Below are 25,362 nucleotides of genomic sequence, written 5' to 3' on the forward strand. Positions count from 1 at the left end.
AAAGGCTTCTTGCTAGCGCAGGAATCTAAAGCTAGCTAGTAGCTAAATATGTTTCCTACTGGCAAATACCAGCAACTGTCACGATAACTGACTCTTTTTCCTGGAATAAATAAAGTGACCTTGGGTCAAATGCCACAATCACCACAAGTATTTAATCAATACAGGTTTAATGGGTGCCCTTACTTCGGTTCGTCGTTAAATATCAGTCTTCACCATACAAAGACATATGTAGCTAGCTAAAAGATTTTGGTAAACTGTTGTCGTGAATATGACTCTCCTGCTGTCAAATCAGGACCAATAAGAGAAGAGTCTGTCCTTCTTTGGTTCCCGCCCAAACAGTGCCAAAAGTCCTTCATTCGCGACAGCAGATCCAGCTTTCAAGAGAGCGTATGACAAATTCGAGGGAGCAGACCAAGCTTTCAGTCTAAGCGCTCGCAGTGGTGGAATCTCCTCTAGCAGATGCGAAAATTGAGTGTTCAAACGAATAGACGTTTATCGCGTGTGCAGGTTTTGGCATTAATCTGATGCCATAGATGGCTAACAACTTCCTGCTCCTTAACTCAAATAAAGCTGAGGTTATGCTTGTAGGCCCTTAACAATTGAGAATTACACCTTTTTTTTATCTACGCAATTTGAAAATTTCAAGATACAGAAAAACTAATCCACACTTTTATAACGTCATGAATAGATTACTGCAATGCCTCCCATGCGGATGAAGCATCAACTCAACATTACTACACATAACTCACCACAACAAAACACATACAAATGCCCATTATCAGTAAAAGTGGGCAACAGGGCATGTGGCACTGTGAAGGACAGCCTTTAGGGATCCCAAGTACATCATGCGACACGTGTTGCGGCTGTCTCCAGCCAGTTTGGCACTGCTGTGTACACCACCACCCTTGCTATCCTAACTGAAATCCACATGCATCGTGTCAGCGAACCATAACTAAACATAACTCATCAAAACTAAGAAAACACATTTCCTATACACCTGGCCAGGCAGCCTCTCTCTCTCTCATTCTATATCATATTGTCAATACTTATATTGATACTGATAAAGTGGCCATATTACCTACTGTTAATTGCTAAATGGATGTGGAAACTTTGTTCATCACCATATCCATCAAGTTCATATATGCATAATGGCAGCCATACTCTACCCACTCACTTTGTTTCTTTCTTTCCCTTCTAGTCTAGAATATATTCACTGTGGGATGCTGCTGTAGTCTCTCCACCCGATCTACTTCTACTACAAACCCTCGGCCTACACATACCCATCTCCACCATACGTCATACACTTTTTCTACCCCAAACTATTTGATAGCATTTTCCTGCAATGTATATAATTGCCACCATCAACATGTTTTTCTGTTCCTACTCTACTTACCCTTGTAACAGTGGTGTAGACCAGGGGATACGCAGGTATGCAGAGTATACCCACTTATTTTTAAGTCAGCATTGCGTATACCCACTTCTCAAAATAGGGCGTTTATCCTGTGCTGTATGGGCTGCTTAAAAAAATTGCAAAAAGAAGAGTATACCCACTTCTCCAGGGACCACTAAACCACGGCCTTGTAATAGTAACCTTGAAAGCACACTGTATACCCACTAAGCTATTTTGTATGTATCATGTATATTCCATATGATGTTTGTATCTATTATGTACATTTACCACTTTACCACTTCAGGGTTTAGGCATTGTAATGTTGCTATATAAATAAAATGTAATTTAATTGACAGGTAAAAAGAAAGGAGTGCCTTTTTGGAAGATGTTATGATTATGGCTCCATTAAAAATAAAAAAATCTTCTGTTTATCCATTGTCCTTCTAGCTAATCTCTTTAAAGACTGAGACATCCACCAGTAAACGAACCCAGGACATAGTTTACGGCCTTTTCTCAGATTAAGGGCCAAATTGGGTTGCTGAAATTTTGAAAATTTAAATTTCCAAATTTGACTAATTGGTATACATTAAATTATCAGTCCTTTAGTCAGAAGCAATGCTATGAGCTGGGTTGAGACCAAAAGATAAGGGAATTTCAGATGTGTGGGAATTAAAAATGTAAAACATGACTGGAAATATACTTGAGTTAGATTTTAATTATAAGATTTTTCTAGGGGTGCCAATAATTGTGGCACACATGTTTTGCGGATTTTTTTTAATTTAATCTTAACATTTTTTTTTTCTTTCAATAATTTTACTTCAATGAAAAAGTAAGATTTTTCTGAATATTTTGAGTGAAAGACCAAGAGGATAAACAGCAAATCACCTCTAAAGAGTTTCGGACCTCTCTGGGGTAAATGTACATGGGTCTACAATCAGACGAAAATTGTTGGTTTTGATCGTGACCAATTAATTCTATCTCGAACTCATCTGTCCAAAGAAGGGACTTCCAGAAGGCCTTTGGTTTATCCAAGTGCTCTCTGGCAAAGTTGAAACGGGCAGTTTTGTTCTTTCTTGAGAGCAGAGGCTTCCTTCTAGCAACCCGATCATGAATGTCATGTCTATTCAATTTTCGTTTGATTGTAGATGCAATTGGTTGGACCGTTCCTCTCAAAAGGATCGTAACCTCTATAACAGTATAAACCTTACTCAACTCATAACCGAGCCCACTAGAGTTGTACCCAGCTCTTCCACTCTACTAGACTGGATCTTAGTTTCCCACCCTGATAGAATTATACAATCCGGTGTATTACCCGACTCTTTCAGTGACCATTCCATGATCTTTTGCATTTGGAAAATTAAGTTGCCTCGCCTCCTTCCAAAACTGATTAAAATAAGGCGGTTTAATAAAATAAATTCTGAAAACTTCATCCAAGATATCCTAAATATAAACTGGGAGAGATTCCACTTAATTCCCACTGCTGAAGACGCCTGGAATTATCTTTACAGTGAGCTATCAGAAGTAATTAACAAGCATGCTCCCTTGATTTCCATTAAGGCCAAGGGTCACCACCTACCTTGGATCAAGGGAGACCTAGTACTTCTCTTCCAACAAAGGAATAAAGCGTGGGCTAAGTATCGGAAAACTAGAAATTCAGCTGAATGGGATATCTACAAGGATCTAAGAAATAGGTGTAAAACCAATACGCGAAATGCAAAGGTAAATTATTACAAAAACTGTTTATCGTCTGATTTTAAAGATCCAAGGAAATTTTGGAAGAAAATAAACAATATTACAAACATATCAACAAAAAGTCCTACAACAACTCATGTTAACTTCAACAATGAGCCGGTGCGTGATCCTTCAAAAATAGCAGAAATCTTTAGTCAACACTTTTCCACTATTGGCTGCTCTGATTCTAGTTTCAATCACTCAGGTCCATTCCCTACTCAGAACAGGAGTGCTGCCTTCTTTTGTTTTAAATCTATTTCTCCAACTGATGTACAGCAGGTCATTAACAATCTAAGTTCTGAATGTAGTGCAGGTCCAGATGGCCTAGATATAAAAATGTTTAAACTTGCCTCTCACGTCTTGTCGTTTCCTTTGGCAGACTTGTTCAACCTGTCACTCACAACCTGCGAAACACCGGCATCCTGGAAAAGTGCGAGGGTATCTCCTCTTCATAAAGGAGGGGACACCTCTGATGTTAATAACTATAGACCAATATCAATTATTAATAGCATAGCAAAAATATTTGAAAAACTTATATTTAATCAATTATCATCATATCTTACAGAAAACAACATCTTATCTCAACACCAATCAGGTTTTCGACCAGGCCATTCAACTACTACTGCCCTCCTAAAATGTACAAATGACATCTTGTCAGCAGCTGATAATAACATGCCCACGGGGGCCATATTTATTGACTTATCAAAAGCCTTTGATATGGTCAACCCATACCTTCTGCTAGACAAACTTTACACTATAGGGCTTTCTACTAATGCTTTATTTTTCTTTAATTCATTTCTTCACCACAGAACTCAATGTGTCTCCTTTCAGGGAAGTCAATCAGAGTATCAGATTATTGAGAAGGGAGTTCCACAAGGCTCATCGCTGGGCCCTCTGTTGTTCTCAATATTCATTAATGATCTCCCGCAAGTCTGTTCTGACTGTCTTATCCATTTATATGCTGATGATATAGTTCTGTATGCGTCTGGAGCCGATGTCTCACAAATACAAGATACTTTGCAATTGAATTTCTCCCGGATTCAGTCATGGTTCTCATCAAATAAGCTTCTCTTAAATAAGAAAAAAAATCATATAATATGCTGTTTTTCACCCGACCTGACTCAATGAGGTCAAGTAACTGGTTAATTACCCTGAATGATGTTACAGTACTTGAACACACTGAGGAATTTAAATATTTAGGCTTTTGGCTTGATCCACGGCTATCCTTTAAATGTCATATTAATTATATAACTAAAAAAGTACTTGGCTCCCTGAAATCTCTTTATCGTTCTATTGATTGTTTTTCACAAGATGTTAGGAAAAGAATTGTGATGCAATTATCACTCCCTATCTTGGATTATGGTGATGTTATTTATGGTAGTACCTTTGATACTAATCTTCGTCCTCTGAATGTATTATACCATAGTCTCTCTGTAGGTTTTTGCTCCGGTGCCCCTACAGAACCCACCATTGTACAATGTATGAGGCCTTGAACTGGCCAAGTCTCAAAAACAGGAGGCAACTCCATTGGTTAACTTTTGTTTTTAAATGTATTTACCTTAAGTGTCCATTATACCTGAAAGAACTATTAATTCCCTTTCGTTCCCAATATAGTCTCCGGCACATAGACCACTTATTCCTAGCTACCCCACGGCTCAGTAAGGAAATTGGGCGTCGGGCCTTTAAATGTAGAGCACCGGCAGACTGGAATGCCCTTCCTTCCTCTTTAAGGTCTATTACATATTTCCAAATTTTCAAATCAGCTATAATGACGCATATTGAAACTCCCTGCTCATGTTTTTAATTTAATTTAATTTATTTTTTTCTATTATCATATTAAGTTTCTTAATGATATTATTTCTCTCTTGTCTTTTTCTGCCCAGAGAGAAGGGTACAAATATGCGATTCTTTTCTTTTCTTTCTCTCAAGTGCTATGTGTAGTTTACAGGCGTGCTAATGTACCCTGTGTCTCTGTTTACATGCCCATATGCTGGAAACTTAGTGGCTGGTGAGGAACGGGAATGGGGAGGGGGGCTGGCCTGGGGTGCAATGTAAGTTGTGTTGAGTGTGAATGTGTTTGTGTTTTGTGTTTTGTTCAGTATGTATTTTGTTACTATTTCACAAAATATGGCATGTAATGTATCGATGGACCCCCTTGAAAACGAGATGTTGCATCCCAAGGGTATAATTGAAATTGAAATGTACATTTACCCCAGATGCTGCCAGAGAGGACCGAAACTCTTTAGAGGTGATGTGTGGGTTGACTTTTACCTGATTTATCATTCTTCTGGTGCTTCTTGGTGATGGTCTTGATGGGCGTCCAGTTCTAGGCAGAGATGCGGTCATGTTGAATGCCCTCCATTTCTAAATTATTTGTCTTGGATGGATGGATGGATGGAGCTGGAATCTTTTGGAGATGGTCTTATAGCTTTCCCAAGACTGATGGGCTGTCAGAACCTTCTTCCTGATGTTCTCGGGTATCTCGTTTCCTCTCTGCATTGTTGATCTGTGTTGGTACACCGTGGCACTACAGTAGTTTGGTTGGTTTCCTCTCTCTTTTAATCTGTGTTGCCCAACCCTTTTTCTAAGGATGTCTCAGTTGATTGGTTTGCTTAATTGACTAATTTAGCACCCAAATATGTTTCGCCAAATCTGTTACCTGCTTGACTTTACCAATGCAGCTGGGGCTTCACTTACTTTTGAAAATACACTAATTCCATGTTTCATGTAGTTTTTTGGCTACTCAAACAATTCTCTCTAAACAAGTACATGCAAATGATAAACAAAAGCCTGACATTTCATCTATCGAAAATTGGTGATGAAAAAAATGAAAAATCATGGTAAAACAACAGAAAACTCTTAAGTGCTCAAAGGGTTCACATACTTTCAAGTGGCACTATGCTTAATCTGTGCATGTAGTTTATTAGTTCAAGTAACATTAAATCCATATGCATATTTGTATTATTCATTTGTGATAAATAATGTTTGAGATATGGCACGACATGTGAAAACTATGGTGGCGGACAACACCAAAACACAGATATTGTACCACTAAACACCAATAAAATGTTAAAATCATTAGTAAGAGCAACCATAAAAAAGGTCTAGGCTTGTTTTTGTTTATACTAATTAATGGATCTAAAATGTATTAGATGTAATTAGTTTTTTAAAAATAAATACACCCTGTGGACAGAAATGGGCCCGAATTCTGAGAAATACCAAATGAGCAACTCTCACTCGTGTTGGTGTCTTTATGGAATGAACGCAACGGTGAAGGAACCTATATGTAATTCCTGAATGGAGTTGTGACAAAGATCCATTCGAAACGAGTCGTAGAGTACAGCCAACCTGCAGAGACCGATAGTAGTCCTTTTTCCATCAGATATTTATGGAAAAAGGACTAGTGTCACAGCCTTACATGTCCAGGTTATGTCTAAGGCAGCGAAAGGGTTAACTGAACGGTGTCGCATAATAAAGGAGGAGCGTCACGTGCACAAGAACTAGTAGGCTGCCTTACAATACCACAGTTTGGACTAAGATAGATTAGAACACTAGCGTTAACTCAGTGTTGCAGGGATGACCACATCAGCGAATTGTAATAATAACTAAGCAGCAGGCTATTTAAAATTACCTTACTTCGGCCTACTTTTCTTCGTGACGTAAATTTGCCATTTCTAGCTGCAGTAGCCCAGGAGCCTATGAGAGTAGCCTAGGCTACAAGGTCGCATAGAGAAGCTAGCTTCTTTTTGTTTCAATAGGCTGGGTCTGGGGCTATTCAATAGGGTATTAAACGCTTATACATTGTAGCCCACTCATCTAAATGTAACTGCTGTTTTAGCCTCGTAATCGCTGGCTGTGTCCTGTTAAATCTGCGCATTTTAAACAAATGAAGCTGCGTATAATTTGCTTCCAGACTAATTAATTTTGACGGAAATAAGAGTAATGTGCTGTCTATAGGTCTACTTGTTAACGTGGTTAGTAAAACTGTTAAAACAGTTAAATTAATCTAGATTTTATTTCTAGTAGCCCACAGGAGAGACGATGTCACTGGGACAACAATCTGAGAACTGCTTTCCAACACAAGTGCAAGTCACTGTTGTGAGAGCAACAGATTTACAGCCAAAGGGGAAAAATCGAACCAACGACGTTTATACCATTATCCAGCTAGGCAAAGAGAAATACTCAACTTCTGTGGCGGAAAAAACTTTAAGCCCTATTTGGAGAGAGGATGCTTCATTTGAGCTACCAGGACTGCTTCTTGAGGGCAATACAGAGGTATTTCAACTATGCTTGGTGGTCATGCACAGGTCTCTGGTTGGCTTGGATAAGTTTTTGGGACAGAAGACCATCAACCTCAGTGATTTTTTTAATAACAAGGAGAGAGACAAAACTGTGTAAGTGTTGCTTTTCTTAACTTTTATAACCAAAATGTAGCCTATTATAATCTGAATTTATTATGATTTATGTTGTTCTATAATAATAATAAGTGGTAGTGGAACAGGTGTAATTGAAGGTGTAACGGTCTGCTCTCCATCTCTACATTGTGTTCTGTTAAAGTGGATAAATGACACGACTCGCTCTTACACAGGGATGCTCTCACGCTGCCTATTCGCCAAAGAGAGCAAGGGAGGGGACACATCCCCAGTTAAAGTCCATAACGCGGGAACCAAACCTACACTCAACCCATGCCACACCCCCTGATCTCTACTGGTGGGAGAATAGTAATAGAATTGCACAAAGTCAACAAGACACCACGACCCAACAGTGGGTAACCAAGGGAAACGCTCAGCCCTTCTGCTCTCACCCCCCCTGATTTCCACAGAATTTCCGCCAACTATAAAAAAAAAAAAAGCTAAAAAAAACACAGCAAGCAAATTGAACACAAACACAGGCCCATACATATACAATAACAGAAATGAGGATACAAACAAATACAGAAAAGCCTCAATGACAAACAGAGTGCAGATTTGTGTCATCCCAAATGATAACCAAAAGACCATCACTAAATAAAAGCTGCCTAGTAATGGACTCAGTAGGTGGAGTTTTTCCCCACACCAACTACAGCAGGGGTGCCAGGTACACATCATCAGGGAATACACACCCACAACTGCAAACAAAACGTCTAATACAATAGACACTCCTTTCCCCCAAAATAAAAGCAGATTTAGAAATACAGAAACACGTTTGTATATATTCAAGCATAGAAATGAAACGTTTAATTTCTATATACAAATGTGTTTCTGTATAAAATGCTCTATATTATAAATATGCTCTAATGCACTCCTCCAAAAAGACGCCATACCCACTGAACAGACATAGTCTTTATGAGCTTAGTCACAAGCTTATTCAGTCCACCCCACCTAGTGTGTGTCCCATCACTATGACCAACAGGTGAAACACCTGATGCAGTAGTACCAGAGTGGGCAGGACACTGGGGGCAGCAGACAGGGATCCATCAGCACACGCATCCGACACAACACACATAGGACTTTCACAGATAAAGGACACTCAGGTACTTTCATAGTAAATGAGGTACTTTACCCTCTGGTCAATCATTTTTATTACAGATCATAAATGTCTCACGGAGTTCTGGCAACCACAAAATGACAGCTATGACAGCATATGACAGGTATATTCAGCAGCCCCACCATGATTTGTTTACATGTAGACCCAGTTCTTCAAGCATCTATGTTGAGATGCTTGTTTTGAGCTCTCTGCCTGATCAGTCTTCCTTTGAACTGCTGGCTGTTAAGCTTTGTGGACCCAAACCCACCATTAGTGCTGGTATTCATTACTGAACTCTTGATAGTTTAAACAACCCTTAGTGCTCTGTTTTTTTATTGTCATCTTAATGGATGATTTTTTTAAATGTTTATTTTGATCACTTTATTTTGTTATTTTGATCTGACAACATGTGCACTGAAGATTTTAAAGCAATGTTAGATTGCTTAAATCTAACACAATATGTCAATTTTACAACACACTTAGTTTGTTGTTCTGTTGTTGTTTGTTGTATATGGTGTATATAACACCGCCTCTGCTGAACTACCCATCTTCTCCTTTAGAGTTATGTTATTCAACACCAACCTACCGCTCAGTAAATCAAGGGTGCATCGTGTCATGTCATACATGTGATCTCAGTTTATTTACCCTAAACCCATAAGCAACCTCTGAAAGACTCTAAAGTAATCTATATTTCTTCAAAATAAATATATTTCAGTCTATAGTCTTTTATAAGTAATGCAATAATTTAAAATGATTGTAAGAAATAAATCTGAATTATATTGTTATTATATTGTGTTGTAATACATTCATTTGTGAGCAATTATGCCATGTGACATGGCACATTGTGACGTTAGTTGTGAGTTGCCTCTCTTTTGTGCATTCAGTGATTCAGCTAGCTATTGCATTTTTCTATTCGTTTCTGTTCTATTTAAAATGAGCAGCTTTGGATAATGAGCAATTTCTAAAATGTCCAATGTCAAGTAAAGCTTGAAAAACAGTAAACAAAAGAGCCGCCTCAGCCTACCAGCCAGCAGAGCAAGGTATAAGGGAATGAAATTATGAGAACTGTTGAGACTCACCTCTAACATTTCCCAATTCAAAATCGATCTCCAGACGGCAATCTTGTAGGCCTTTATGAACTTTAAAGGCTGGTGTTGTGTTTTCTGATATTCCAACAGCATGAAATGTAATATCTGTTTATAAAGAACATGTTTTCTCCGTTATCAATGTGAGTTAGCCAATGGAAATGTACATGTACCGTGTCAGTGTGCATACAAGTTTTTTCACGTAGACAAGCAGTATGGTATAATGGATGTGGTAATGTGCATGTCATTCAGACAGACGACAAGCCCTGCTCAGGTCTCAGACTGTGTAAAAAATGGGGCATTTAGCTGCCATCATTTAAAAAAAAAAAAAAGTCAGAAGGGAGGACCCACCCAACAGGTCTGGGCTAATCATGGGTTCAGGCATCTGGGTATTGGCGAAGGTTCCCATTTCAGAATGTCCCACTTCCGAGTTGAGAGCATTCACATAACAACAAGAAACCGGCAACGGCATAAACAGTTAGGTAATAAGTAGGGTAGCTAGCCAGAAAGCTAACATTACCTTAGTTTCGCAAGTAAACTGTGAAGTATCGTTTAACATCACAATCACCTGCACTAATGAGTGCATGGAGCAAGTACATTTGTTCTTTCACCACAAACGCTGCCATGTAGAGTGATGTCAAACCTACTTCTTGGAGCTCTCTTAAACGCTGCCATATAGAGTGATGTCAAACCTACTTCTTGTAGCTCTCTAAAATCTCCCACTTTTCTTGGTGTATTCTCCCACTCAGAGGTCGATACTTTCCCACTTCCCATTTACATACTACAATACTACAATGATAGTTTATCTACTGAACTTAATACTCTTAGGGCCTGATTTACTAACATAACCTTAATCTGCAGTCGCACATTAACGCACAGTGTTTTTCCGCATTTTTCGTGGTATTATCAAACCAGATCCGCGCTGGGCAATCTGTGCTTACTCCGCCCTTTAGGTCCTGATTTACTAACATTGCGACCGCAGCTTAATCTGCACCTTTGCCAAGGCGCACATTAACGCACAGTGTTTCTCCCTATTTTCCGTGATATGCATCAAACCAGATCCGTGCTGGGCAATCATTATTTAGCGCACCGTTAAAAGACAGGAGAAATCGCCTGCAAGTTAATGCCACCATGGAGATTCGAGGAAGAGAAAATGAAGGTTCAGCGAAGAGGAGATAGATACAGCGGATAGATACAACACAAGAAGCATCTCATGATGGGTAAGAGCAAAGAGCTCTCCAAGACCTTTGCAACCTTATTCTTGCAAAACATACTGATGGCATTGGTTACAGACGCATTTCTAAACTTCTGAATATTCCAGTGAGCACTGTTGGGGCCATAATCTGGAAGTGGAAAGAACATCATTTCACCATAAACTAGCCACGACCAAGTGCTCCTCGCAAGATTTCTGGCAGAGGAGTGAAAAGAATTATCAGAAGAGTTGTCAAAGAGCCAGTAAGATCTGAAATTTGCAGGTACAGTTGTTTAAAAGAAAACAATAAGTAATGCACTCAACCGCCATGGCCTGTATGCACGCTCACCACATAAGACTCCATTGTTAAAGAAAAAGCATGTTGAAGCTCGTTTAAAGTTCACAGCACGAAATGTTGACAAGTCTGTGAAATACTGGGAAAATATAGTCTGGTCAGATGAGAGCAAAGTTAAACTCTTTGGATGACATAATGCACACCATGGTTGTAGGAGACATGGCACTGCACATCATCCCAACAGTGAAGTTTGGAGGTGGGAACATCATGGTGTGGGACTGCTTTTCAGCATAAGGTACTGGCAAACGTCACACAATTGAAGGAAGGATGAATGGAAAAATGTACCGAGACATCCTTGATAAAAATTTGCTGCCATCTACCAGGATGATGAAGACGAAACAAGGGTGGACATTTCAGCAAGACAATGAACAGCCAAGGACACTCTCAATTGGTTTCAGAGAAAGAAAATAAAGATGCTAGAAAGGCCCAGCCAATCACCTGACTTGAATCCATTTGATAATCTATGGAAAGAACTGAAGATCAGAGTTCATAGAAGAGGCCCACAGAACTTTCAAGATTTGAAGACTGTTTGGAAGAATGGGCCAAACTCACATCTGAGCAACGCATAAAAGTAGTTTATCCATACAGGAAGCGTCTTGAAGCTGTCATTAGCTACAAAGGCTTTTTTTTACAAAGTATTCAATACACAACAGTAAGCGTGTTCAATACTTTTTCCCTGTGTCTTTTCATATTATTAGACATAACTTAATTTCTGAACTAATTTGTTTTGGTTTATTTGTATGTTTGGATTACCTGGGTTGTTACCAACATCTGGTGAACATAGTGGGCCCTATCTTGCACCCAGCGCAAGTGACATTGTCACCGACGCAAGTATCATTCCTATCTTGCACCCGGCGCACAGCGCGATTTTCCCTCCAGAGGTCCGCTTCGAAATGAACTTGCGTCGACATGGGCGGGGGCGGAACAGAGAAGGCGTTTCTCTGGCGCAAGTGGTATTTTGCAGTTTTCAAAACAACGCCGTGCGCCGTGCGCCATTGACCAAAAAAAAGCTGGTCTAATGTGAGGCGCAATGTCTAAAGTCTGTAACGCGTATTCAGAACGCTATTTTAAGGGCGCATGTGCTTGCCCGCACAGTATAGGACCTGTAGGCTACACTTTACTTCTGTCGTCTTCACGAGAGATTTACACCAATTGTTTGGCAAGCCATATATAATTACAAGGAAAATAAAGTATTTACCACATGAGGAAATCATTGTGATATCCGTATCCAAGACATTTAAAAACTAGGCATACATCTAGCGTACACAATTGACCCAAATGATTCAGGTTAATTGAAGCTGCGTGACATTTGATTTATTGTATGGCTTTGTTGCATTTATTTAATGCCAGTATTATTATAAATCTTGTAAACTCATCTCTGTGTATGTGGACTTTATTTATGTACCTTGGGTTTGGTCAGCTGGTGCACTGGCTTGGGTGCCGATTTCCATGCCCCCAAATCCCTGCACGCTCTCAGGCGTGAGGGTAGACGTGGCGATGTCCTCTGCTGCCGTCAGATCCTGGGTCGAGGCAGATCCACCTCCCGTGAAGGCACGAGAACGTGTGTTACCTTCCAGCTTGGATGTCCCACGTCTCCGGACGTCATTATAGCGTTTTCGGCAACGTTTTCGGGTGCCCCGTTGCAGAAACAATCACGGCAATATCTTGACATGCTTGCTTGACTTTGCTTACTTTTGGAGGGTTTCTCGCATCCCCATATATATCTATCTCCCGGCTTTCTACAAAGCCATACAATAAATCAAATGTCACGCAGCTTCAATTAACCTGAATCATTTGGGTCAATGTGTAGGCTACATGTATGCTTATTTTTAAAATATCTTGGATATGGATTTCACAATGATTTCCTCAAGTGGTAAATACTTTATTTTCCTTGTAATTATATATGGCTTGCCAAAAAATTGGTGTAAATCTCACGTCGGTCTCCTCGGCTGTGAACTTCTCCGGTCTTCCACCAGGTAATTCCGCCATCAAAATAACGAGCCGCTATGGACTATGCGCTTCTCGCTCTTAAAGGGAATGTGAAATGACGCTCCGATTGGTTTATTGCATATTACGCCCAAACCACACCTATGGCTGAGTAACCTCCTTTGGACCAACCCTTTTGACACTTGCGCTGGACGCAAGTGTGTTTTTTCCGCCGTTAAAATAGCAACTGCGCCATAGAGCCGCCCACACAGCTACTTGCGCTTGGCGCCGTCCTACTTGCGTTTCTGATCGGCAAGATAGGGCCCTTCATGTCAATAACACCTTTGGAAATATATTTACTGAGAAAAATGGTGACGTGTTCAATACTTATTTTACCCGCTGTATATTGGTTCACGTTCACTCAATCACTGAACCTGATTCAATGTGCGCGCTGTTATATTGTTGTTCTGCCCGCCATCACCTACAGCGAGATGTTTAAAAGAACACGATTATAAAGACTATGCTATTGGTGGCATTAATGCATAAACTGTCTATTATAACAATATAGATGTGTACATGGCGAGATTAATCATTTCTACAAGGGACATGGGTTCACTACAATATATCCCCACTGAAACAAATACATTTAGTAGTAGCCAGGCCTCTCCAAAATCACCATTGCTCCAATCATGGATAGTTGCCACTATTCCGGAAGATAAAACTGTCATGGACAGATCCAGGGTATTTGGCTACCACGTTAGTATTGGTCATGTTGGCATCACATATGACCTGGACATTCATTGAATATGTGTGCTTTCTGTTTCGGTAAATGTGTTCGTGGATTGAAGGTGGGAATGTTTGGATGTGGGTGCAATCAATGGCTCCAATTACGTTCGGAAAGTTTGCAATTTAAAAAAAAAGTCCTGTTTGATGTCTCTAATTGCAGCTATGGCAGTGGGGAAATGTATTGACCAGTGCGCCGTAGCAATGCGTCGAGTACCTGGGTGAATATTTGGCTGAGTGAAGGCTGAGATATACCAACTGCTGATGCTATAACTGTTTGAAATTATCCGGATGCCAATATTTGCAATGTTGTCCGGAGTTTAACAACTGATGGAATGGAATGTGATCGCCGGTTGGAGGGTTCGATGTCGTCTCTGATCTGGTTCAGTAATTGAAGTATTGCGTGGCTGGTTAACCTGTACCGTTTAATGATTTGTGGTTCGCTTAACTGAAAAAGTGTTGAAAAAAATATTTCTGTGCGCTGTCTCTGTATATGTCCTCGCCTTGCTCTCATAACTGCTGCCATATCAATGTTTTCAGACTCAATGGAAATGCGCTTCCTGGTTAAGACGTGCTTTTATGAGGCGGAGAATTATCCCGCAAATTAGAGACGCGCTCTTGCCAGGCAGTTATAGTAAATACCACGCAATACATCATTAGGCGCACTTAACTTCTCTCCTCCCATATATTTGCGCTTCACGCCCAGGTTTCTTATACCCTCCCATCTCGTTGCCCTCCACACCCACAAGGGCTTTCTCCTTTGCTGCACCCAAACTCAGACGTCGGGATGTGCCTTTTGATCATTTGAGCATTTTGATATTGACAGCTTGAGTACTCAACAGAGCTAGTCCGAGTTGGCGGGTCGGCAGTGATGGCCAGTCACTGTCCATCTTTTCCTGGTCCCCAGCTTAACTCCTCCCTCCTATTCCAGAGCCAGCAAGAGGCTCTCTCTGCGGCTTCCCCCAACCTAGGGACAGCTGTCTTCCTCCCCCTTCCTTTTATTCCCAGAGCTGTGAGTGTGTTCCACACAGACTGTGCCGGGAAGCCCCTGCACCCTGCCTCTACTGGGAATAGCCAGGCCTGCCATCCCTTGTCCCTGCATTGTAGAACCAGGTCCTGGTACTTGGTGGCTTTCCTCTTGTAGGCTTCACCACATCCTTCTTCCCACGTGACAGCCAGTTCGATCAGGAGGATGGTGGATGGTGTTGGTCTCGATTGAGGTTGGTGCTTTTTACGTCTCTCCTGCTCCAAGATGTCGGCCAGTGCTCTGAGGACCTTGTCGTGGCGCCAACGGTATCCCCCCTGGCTAAGAGCAGTCTTGCATCCTGCCAGTATATGCGCCATTGTTCCTCTCTCCCCACATAACCTGCACTGTGGGTCCGCCCTCATTCCCCACCTGTACAGGTTTGTTGGTGTTGGAAGGGTGTCGTACACTGAGCGGAGCAGGAACGAGATTCAGAAAGGCTAGGTCAGGTGATCTTGCGCTTTGGTAGTTCCCACTTCGTCCAGGCTCCTTGTAAACCAAGATCCAAAGCCCTAGACCATCTCCACTCCTCCTCTAGCTGCCGGGCCTCGGCTTGGACCATGTCTCTCCTCTGCCTTGGGACGGCTTTCGTCCATTGTTGGAACTGGGTGGACCCTAGTCCCTGCCACCCAGTGCACGGGTTACCGTTGATGTCCTTCAACTTCAGCAGGCTTTCTGCCCGTTCCACTTGTGTGACTGCTGCCCATTTGCGCCCAGATCTTGTGGTGACACCTGCGCCTCTAACCATCTTGTCGGTGGAATCTCTGATCATCATCACAATTCTGCACTTTGCCATCTTGAACTCCTCAACCACCGATGATAGGGGTAGCTGTAGCTGTCCCGACCTGATGTAGAGCCCTACTGACGTGAAGCTTGGTGAAATACCAAGCCACTTGCGGAGATGTTTGTTGACTTTCCTCTCGATTCCTTCAACCGCTGTCCTAGGTATCTCATAAATCGTCAGGAGCCACAGGAGTCTTGGCAGCAGGCCATGCTGGAACAGCCAGGCTCTAAACTTTCCTGGTAGGCCTGAGCTCTCTATCTTTTGCAGCCACTCTTCTGCCTGCTTCTCTGTCCTTGAAACACTGCCTTTGTCCTTGAGAGATGAATCGTACCACTTGCCCAGGCATTTTATTGGGTTCTCCTCAATCGATGGTATGACTTCCCCCTGGATTTGAAGCTGGAACCTGTTTGTAACCTTACCATTTCTGAACACCATGCTTCTTGACTTCTTTGGCTTGAACTTCATTTGAGCCCAAGTTGCCACGTCGTCGAGTGCCCTCAGGATCCACCTTGTTTGCACATGGGTTGCTGTTGTATTGGTGAGATCATCCATAAAGCATCTTAGTGGAGGTTGGCGAATGCCAGACTCCAGTATGGCCCTCTGGATTCCTTCACTGCCGCTGTAATGAGAAGGTTCATTCGCATGGCCTCACAGCTCACTCACATTGATGCGTTGGAATGCGTTGATGCGTCAGGGTTTACGCATCCACATTCACTTTAAATGGGGTGACGTCATTATTTGCCGAACTGAATTGTGGCTCCGTTTGGTTCGCGTGCGTTGCGTTTCATGCTTTGCTTGCGGCAAGAGTTGAAGAATGTTGAACTTTTCGAGAGGCAATGCATGCGTCAGCCAATCATATTGCCTTTCATGCATAACTGACAGCACAGGCGCTAGCCAATCATATCCTGCATATGCTCACGTCTACAGAGAGCGGCACACTCCAAAAAAAAAGATGTCTGCCAAACTCTGCCATAGATGTCTGCCATAGACATTGTACAATGTAAAAAACCCTTTATTGTAACTGAAAAACACGTATCATAGGATTTGCGAGGTGTCTGAGCACCCTATCTAATGATAGCATGCTACTACTCACAGGGTAAAAGCTTGCTAGTGACGTGATTGGTTTGTTGACCTGTCAATCTCACTATAACGTCTCCGGTATCAACAGAACCCCACGCGCCAGACTCCTCCTCCGCCTTCCTTTGGAACTACGCATTCCAACTCATCAATGTGAGTGAGCTGTCATGGATCAGCTGGCTGAGGATGCGTGTGTGCTCCAAACATCCGGGGGAGCCTGGGATGCCGCCTTTATGGGTTGATGTGTCGACATATTTTTGTTCTTCACCATGTACATGGTCAGCCTCCGTGCCAGGACTAAGAAGAATATCTTGCATTCGACGCTCAGGAGAGAAATGGTTCGGAATTGGCCTATTTCAGAGGAGTCCATTTCCTTTGGTACAAAGCACCCTTCTGCTCTCTTCCAAGATGTTGGAGTTATGCCTTTTGTCCATATCCTCCGCAACAGGTTCCATAGCCTGCGCAGAAGCATTGGGCATCTCTTGTATACCTTGTAGGGTATAGACTTGTTTTTATTATCGAATTATAAGAATAGTAAGCTGATTTTGCATTATCATCTGACAATCCTTATCCTTGCACTCCCATGCAGACAACATAGAGTAAAAGCAAATCAATCTCTCATTTGAAGAAATGTATCCCATAAGATCGACTATCATACTGTTTCAAAAAGTCACCCTTTATTTTATTTCTGTTTAGGTTGTTTAGTTTAGGTACAATAACATTGACATACTATGCATGCCCTACTTACATTTTTCCTAAAAAAAACCCCCATCAAATAATCATAGAGTGACAATTTTTTGTACCTGCTGGAATATGTGGAAACCTCTAAACTGACCTACAGTGACATTGTTTTGGTAACTTCGGGTGAGTCTCTAAATTCAACAAATAAGTGCCCCATCTAACATTAATGACAATGACATTGTAGTAGGGGGGCCTGTTACCCTTCTAACCATCCTAACACGAACCCGTTTCACAAGGGAATGTCTTTTGGAGAAGATAATTACATTTAATTTAATTCAAATCAATTTTATTTATATAGCGCCCTAACAATACAATTGTCTCTAGGAGCTTTACAGAGCCCAGAGCCTGAACCCCCTCAGTGCAAGCACAATGGCAACAGGGGCAAGAAAGAACTTCCTGTTAGTCAGAAAGAAACCTTAAGCAAAACCACGACACATAAGGGGGAACCCATCTGCTTGAGGTCTGCCGGGTGGAGATAGAAAGGGGGGGAAGGGGGAGGGTTGTGTGGCAGAAGGGGAATGGAAACAAAAGGGGTTGTACACAGCGAGCATTTGGTAGATGTCCGTAATATACAGCCGCGGAAAAAGTTACTTCAAAATTATCAGTTTCTCTGGTTTTACTATTTATTGGTATGTGTAAAAGTAAACACACACGTTAAAGGATTGAACCAAAGCGGACTGGAGGTCCTTCTAAGTTCGTCTTCTCTGATGAGTCCAATTTTCAGCTTTGCCCAACACATGGTCGTCTGATGGTTAGACGGAGACCTGGAGAGGCCTACAAGCCACAGAGTCTTGCACCTACTGTGAAATTGGACTCATCAGAGAAGACGAACTTAGAAGAACATCCAGTCCGCTTTGGTTCAATCCTTATAGTCTTTTACAAACCTCAGCCAGGCAAAGTACAACGTTGTTCCGGAAGAAAAACTTGCTTCCTTTTGCTCTGACAATGTTCCCCAACTCTGAGAAGTGTTTTTTCCAGCAGGGCAATGCTCCATGCCACACAGCCAGGCCAGTAAAGGTGTGGATGGAGTACCACCAGATCAGGACCCTGTCATGGCCAGCCCAATTTCGAGACCTGAATCCCATAAAAAACCTCTGAAATGTGATGAAGAGGAAGATGGATGGTCACAAGCCATGAAAAGAAGCCGAGCTGCTTGAATTCTTGCGCCAGGAGTAGCATAAAGTCACCCAACGGCAATGTGAAACACTGGTGGAGAGCATGCCAAGACACATGAAAGTTGTGATTTTAAATCAAGGTTATTCCACCAAATATTGATTTCTGAACTCTTCCTAAGTTAAAGCATTAGTATTGTGTAGTTTAAAAAGGAATATGAGCTTGTTTTCTTTGCATTATTCGAGATCTGAAGACACTGCATCTTTTTTGCTATTTTGACCAATTGTCATTTTTCTGCAAATAAATGATCTAAATGACAATATTTTTATTTGAAATTTGGTAGGAATGTTGCCAGTAGGTTCCCCCCAGGATTTCGCAGGCCTTTTCTGTGATAGTTGCGGCCGAAAATTACTGATTTCGCGGGGTCTTTTCCAAAAAGTTGCGGTGAAAATTGCGGTGTTTTTAGGTGTTTGTTGCGGTGAAATTGCGGGTGCCAGTGAAAGTTGCGATAAAAAGTTGCTTATTTCCCTCTTTGTAATTATAATTGAGTTATTTGTTGAAAAATAAATAATTAATAAACAAACATTCTCTAAAGAACCAAAATGTTGAAAAATGGTCCTCTAAAATACATTTAAAATTCACCTTGGCCAACTTTAGGCATCTTAGAAATCACATATCCACTGAGGCTGCTAAAATGTATATGTTCTCATTGATTTGATCTCACATTAACTGCTGCTTACCCACCTGGTCTACTGCAAACTCCACTACTCTTAAACCAGTCATGACTCTTTACAAACCGGCTCTCAAAATACTTGATAAAAAACCTAATTCACACCATCACTGTTCTGTCCTCCAAAAATACAGACTTTTAAGTTGGGACAATCTGATCACATTTAAGAACTGCTGTTTAATGTTCAAAATCCGGTTTAACCTGGCCCCCCCACCACTATGCAGCCTAGTCAAGTTTAGAACATCAGCAACCAGTGCTACTCGAAGGGCAGCAAGAGGAGACTGTGATATTCCTTAAAAAAAGTGTATTTGGACAGTCGGTTTTCTCAGTTAGGTCAGCCCAGGAATGGAACCATCTCCCACAGAACATTAGAGAATCAACTTCATTTAACTGCTTTAAAATAAATCTTAAAACATGGTTAATAAATAACCAAAAATGTGAGCATCAGTGGGTTAGTAGAACTTATATATTGGTATTTTATTTTATTAAAATTTTTATATGTATATGTGTATATATGTTTAGCCATTAACACTCTGGCAGGGGTAGCCTACTGCCAATGGAAACTAGCCTTTTGGCTACAATTGGGTGCATTTACATTTTAATGTTTATTAATGTACACTGTCCCTCTTCAACAAATAAACAAACTGAAACTGAAATAACCTTACCAACATGCCAAACAAAAGATTACCAGTACTACAAAAATGTAGCATAATAGGCTGTTCTGCCCTTTGCTTATTTAGGTCAGAAAATGTATATTGTTTGTATTGTTGTTATGGAAACGAACACAGGACTTTTACTTTGACATCACTCAAATGTTCGTCTCGTGGGAATGGAAACAGCTGTTGACTGTTAACTAGAAACATAGCTAGTTATGCTACGTTATGCTAAACACGTAGGCGGAAAAGTACATAGGATTTACTTATCCACAACGAAGTGCACCTGTTGGAATTACAAAAGGACCACAAGTAAGACTGAATAAAATGTTATGAATATCTCAGCCTACACATAAAACTGTGTTTAATTTCCATGCCTGGTGTAGCCATTCTCATTGTTTACAACGGATTAGAACTCTGCTAGTGTCTGCACCTTGTCTGCAGGGCAGGAGAAAGTTGTGGGAGAGGACAATGATTTGTCAAATTTGCGCGAAAATTGCGGTGGTGTGCTAAAATTGCTACATCGCGCTGAATTCGCGGGTAATCGTTGAATTCGCGTGAATTGGCGCGATCGCGACATCGCGAAATCCTGGAGGGTCTGGTTATAGAATAAAACAAAAATGTACATTTTACTTTAACACATACCAATAAATAGTAAAACCAGAGAAACTGATAATTTTGAAGTGGTCTCTTAATTTTTTCCGCGGCTGTATATACAGACATCTGGTGGTAAGTACATGATACAGGCAACACCAGTTTAGTGGGTATACACTGTGCTCATAGGGTTACTGTTACAGGGGTAAGTGATGTAGGGACAGAGAAACATTTCAGTGGTGGCAATAATGTATATTGTATATAAATGAGTGCTGTCAAACGATTAAAATATGTAATCGCGATTAATCGCATTTTTCTCATAGTTAACTCAAAATGAATCGCGATTAATCGCAAATTTGTTCTGTATGTCCCTTCAATAATTTTTTTCCATCATTTTTATTTTATTTTAATGCTCTTATCATGGAAGAGTGGATTGGCTCGCTTTATGCAATGTTTTATTTGATTGAAAAACAACATTGCCAAAGAGGGCAGTACAAAATTAAATTATAAAGTGCACATTTCGGATAAACAAGGACTCAGCCTAAAGTGCAGTTAAACCATGGCTTAATATTTTCTTTTTTTCAACATAGAAGTCAGGCCTCTTATTTCAAAAACAATGAACCGTAACTATGTATTCAATGCTTGCAAGAACAAAATGGTGTATGATCGGGTGGTTAGAGGGTGGTCCAAGGCCATGTAGAGAGACTCTCCTTATTCTAATGAGCACCCCTTGGGACGTCACAGTGGGGAGAAATAGTATCACATCTTTTTTGACATGGACAGCCCATAACAAACTGGAATGGGTTGTCTTTATTCAGCGTCTTTGGGTTGGAAGGCACACCAGATCCCAAAATATGTAGAAGCACTAAAAATACCTGTAATCAATACAATATTTGAAATCCAAAAGGATATTATAAAAAATATGTAATCTTATTTTCTGGCAGGAGTGAACCTTTCCCCTCCTGTAATCTGAAAGGATATTATTTAAAATATGTAAGCTTCTATTCTGGCATGAGTGAACCTCCTCATCCTCAACAGAGTCAATAGCTCAAATGGCTCTTTTGTGTATAGAGAGTTGGGTGTTTACAAATTGTATTAAAATTGTATTAAGATGGTTTTCAATACAATTGGTGTATGGAATATATCGTTGGTGTCAATTTCATTGATTTTTATTGATGATTTTAGAAAGCCCAAGTTCTGAACCCCCTAGAGCAAGCACAAGGTGAAAAAGTGTCTTGAAACCTTGAGCAGAACCCAGGGGGTTCCATCTGCTTGTGGCTGGCCCAGTAGAGGGATTGAAAGGGATGGGGAGGGGTGTTGGAGGTTAGGGAAGCGAGACAGAAGCATCAAGATTCAAGCAGATAATTCACACATAGAATCATGCAATTACTTTGAACACACATCATATTGGCATACGTGGAGCAGATGTATCTGCGTACATAAAAGTTGCTGGGTGTGGAAAGGAGGAGAGTACAGGCAGCATACAAAAATGATTATGTTGAGTGGATGCTTGTGATGGTACATCATAGAAAAGTAATGAGAAGGTCGGCTAGGGTGTGTAATGCATTGTTGTAATGCAATGTTTAGTAGAACATTGGACTTGATAGTTAGGTGGGAATGGGCAACAGGAAGCAGGTTACTTTTGAAGGTGACCTATGGACAGGCTGCAGCTAACCCTTGCAATGGAGATGGTTTATAATGTGAATGAAAGACACCTTGTGAGAGAATGGGATTAGGTATCCTGAAAAGGTTGCCTTGTATACATACTGTGTATGTTAAGGTAAGTTATAATGGTGGAGGCCAGTGGTTACGACCAGCAGGATTGCAAGCAAAGTTCCTAATATAGGGAGAGAGACAAAAGACTTAGGGCCTGATTTACTAACAGGATTGCGCCCATTTCTGGCGTAAAATAGCGGTCGTAAACATAAAACGGTATGTACTAAGGGGGCGCAGCGTATATTAACGCCTGTGGGTGTGAACAGGGGAGGTTACGTGGACGTGGGTGGTAACGTAGGCGTGAAGCGCACTTTAATGGGAGGAGAGAAGGTAAGTGCGCCTAATGATGTATTGCGTGGTATCTACTAAACTGCCTGGCGAGCGAAAGTCTCCGATTTGCGCGCTAATTCTCCGCCTCATAAAAGCACGTCTTAACCAGCAAGCGCATTTCCATTGAGTCTGAAAACGTTGATATGGCAGCAGTGATAACAGCAAGGCGAAGAAAGAAGACGGAGACAGCGCACAGAAATTTTTTTTTCAACTCGTATAACACATTTTCAGTTAAATGAACCACAAATCATTAGACGGTACAGGTTAAAAGCCACGCAATACTTCAATTACTGAACCAGATCAGAGACGACATCTAACACTCCAACCGGAGATCACATTCCATTCAATCAGTTGGTAGACTCTGGACAACATTGCAAATATTGGCATTGGATCATTTCAAACATTTATAGCATCAGCAGTTGGTATATCTCAGCCTTTACTCAGCCAAATATTCACACAGGTACTCGACACATTGCTACGGGCACTGGTCAATACATTTCCCCACTGCCACAGCTGAAATTAGAGACATCAAACAGGACTTTTTTTGAAATCGCAAACTTTCCGAACGTAATATGAACCATTGATTGCACCCACGCCACGTCCATATATATTGTAGTGAACCCATGTCCCTTGTAGAAATGATTAATCTCGCCATGTGCACATCTATATTGTTATAATAGACAGTTTATGCATTAATGCCACCAATAGCATATTCTTTATAATCGTGTTCTTTTAAACATCTCGCTGTAGGTTAATAGCGGGCAGAACAACAATATAGCAGCACACACATTGAATCAGGTTCAGTGATTGAGCGAACGTGAACCAATATATCTATCTCCACTTCGCTGAAGCTTCATTTTCTCTTCCTAAATAAATACCACGGAAAATGCGCAAAAACACCGTGCGTTAATGTGCAAATGCAGTTTAAGCAGCGGTCGCAATGTTAGTAAATCAGGCCCTATATAGGGCGGAGTAAACACAGTTTGCCCAGCGCAGATCTGCTTTGATAAATACCACGGGAAATGCGCAAAAACACTGTGCGTTAATGTGCGAACGCAGATTAAGCAGCGGTCGCATGTTAGTAAATCAGGCCCTTATTGTCGGTCAAGCTCAACTTAAATTACTAGTATGGTGTTAGTATCGAACACCACTATGTATGTGTGTGTTTGGGCAGCTGCATAGCTGAAAGAGCTTACATAGTGATATAGGAATATTTATTTAATATATACATGTGTGTAAGTAGCCATGAATAAAAGATTTGTGCAAATGTCATGGTGATGGCTTCAATTCCATATACAGCCAAAAAGGTGCCTGAGGGTTAAATAAACAGGTGATGAGGAACTAGACAGAGTGTGTTACAATATTATTTGTTACATGAACAAATGCAGAAGGCAGAGAATTATGTTTACCCTTGCTGTGGTTTTTCTTTCCCACCAATATATGGTTTTCAGGTTTAGGCTGGTACCATGTCTTCTTATGTTGTAAATTATACATGGTGTATGTTCAGTCAAGACTCTACACAAGAGAGACATAAGGGTGTAATTTAAGATCAGAAGTATGCTTTTCTTTTCCCTGAACAGGCTGAAATAGCACTGCACAGCATTTGTATATGTAGACATGACTGATGAGCAAAGCAATTACCTCTGGAAAGTCCATATCCCCACAACAGTGTTTTAAAGAATTGTGATCTGTGTGACATGCTCAGTTGGTTGGGGGGTGGGAAAAGTGTGGCTATACAGTCAGACACTGGTATGCATTCAGGGCTTTGGTAGCATTACTACTCTTTGAAACAGTCATTATTTTTAGAATGTAAATGAGTAGGTAATCATGCAGTCATACATACATTTTCATATACATATATAGTATATATACAGCCGCGGAAAAAATTAAGAGACCACTTCAAAATTATCAGTTTCTCTGGTTTTACTATTTATTGGTATGTGTTAAAGTAAAATGTACATTTTGGTTTTATTCTATAACCTACTGGCAACATTCCTACCAAATTTCAAATAAAAATATTGTCATTTAGATCATTTATTTGCAGAAAAATGACAATTGGTCAAAATAGCAAAAAAGATGCAGTGTCTTCAGATCTCGAGTAATGCAAAGAAAACAAGCTCATATTCATTTTTAAACTACACAATACTAATGCTTACACTTAGGAAGAGTTCAGAAATCAATATTTGGTGGAATAACCTTGATTTAAAATCACAACTTTCATGTGTCTTGGCATGCTCTCCACCAGTCTTTCACATTGCCGTTGGGTGACTTTATGCTACTCCTGGCGCAAGAATTCAAGCAGCTCGGCTTCTTTTCATGGCTTGTGACCATCCATCTTCCTCTTGATCACATTTCAGAGGTTTTTTATGGGATTCAGGTCTCGAAATTGGGCTGGCCATGACAGGGTCCTGATCTGGTGGTACTCCATCCACACCTTTACTGGCCTGGCTGTGTGGCATGGAGCATTGCACTGCTGGAAAAAACATTTCTCAGAGTTGGGGAACATTGTCAGAGCTAAAGGAAGCAAGTTTTTCTTCCAGGACAACGTTGTACTTTGCCTGGCTGAGGTTTGTAAAAGACCATAAGGATTGAAAAAAGCGGACTGGAGGGTCTTCTAGTTCGTCTTCTCTGAT

General features: G+C 40.9%; 1 protein-coding gene across 1 annotated transcript in view; it reads left to right on the forward strand.

Moving 5' to 3' along the window:
• Positions 1-7,162: 7,162 nt before the first annotated feature.
• The window catches only part of rab11fip2 (RAB11 family interacting protein 2 (class I)), a gene marked incomplete at both ends in the record, with an annotated part of 82,013 nt that continues 63,813 nt past the window's right edge, over positions 7,163-25,362 (forward strand). Inside the window, one exon of the mRNA XM_080848444.1 lies at positions 7,163-7,515. Within this exon, the coding sequence (XP_080704570.1) occupies positions 7,163-7,515 (353 nt within the window). The remainder of the gene's footprint in view (positions 7,516-25,362) is intronic.

This window comes from Sprattus sprattus (assembly GCF_963457725.1).
Source record: "Sprattus sprattus genome assembly, chromosome: 12".
In the NCBI taxonomy this organism is placed as follows: domain Eukaryota; kingdom Metazoa; phylum Chordata; class Actinopteri; order Clupeiformes; family Clupeidae; genus Sprattus; species Sprattus sprattus.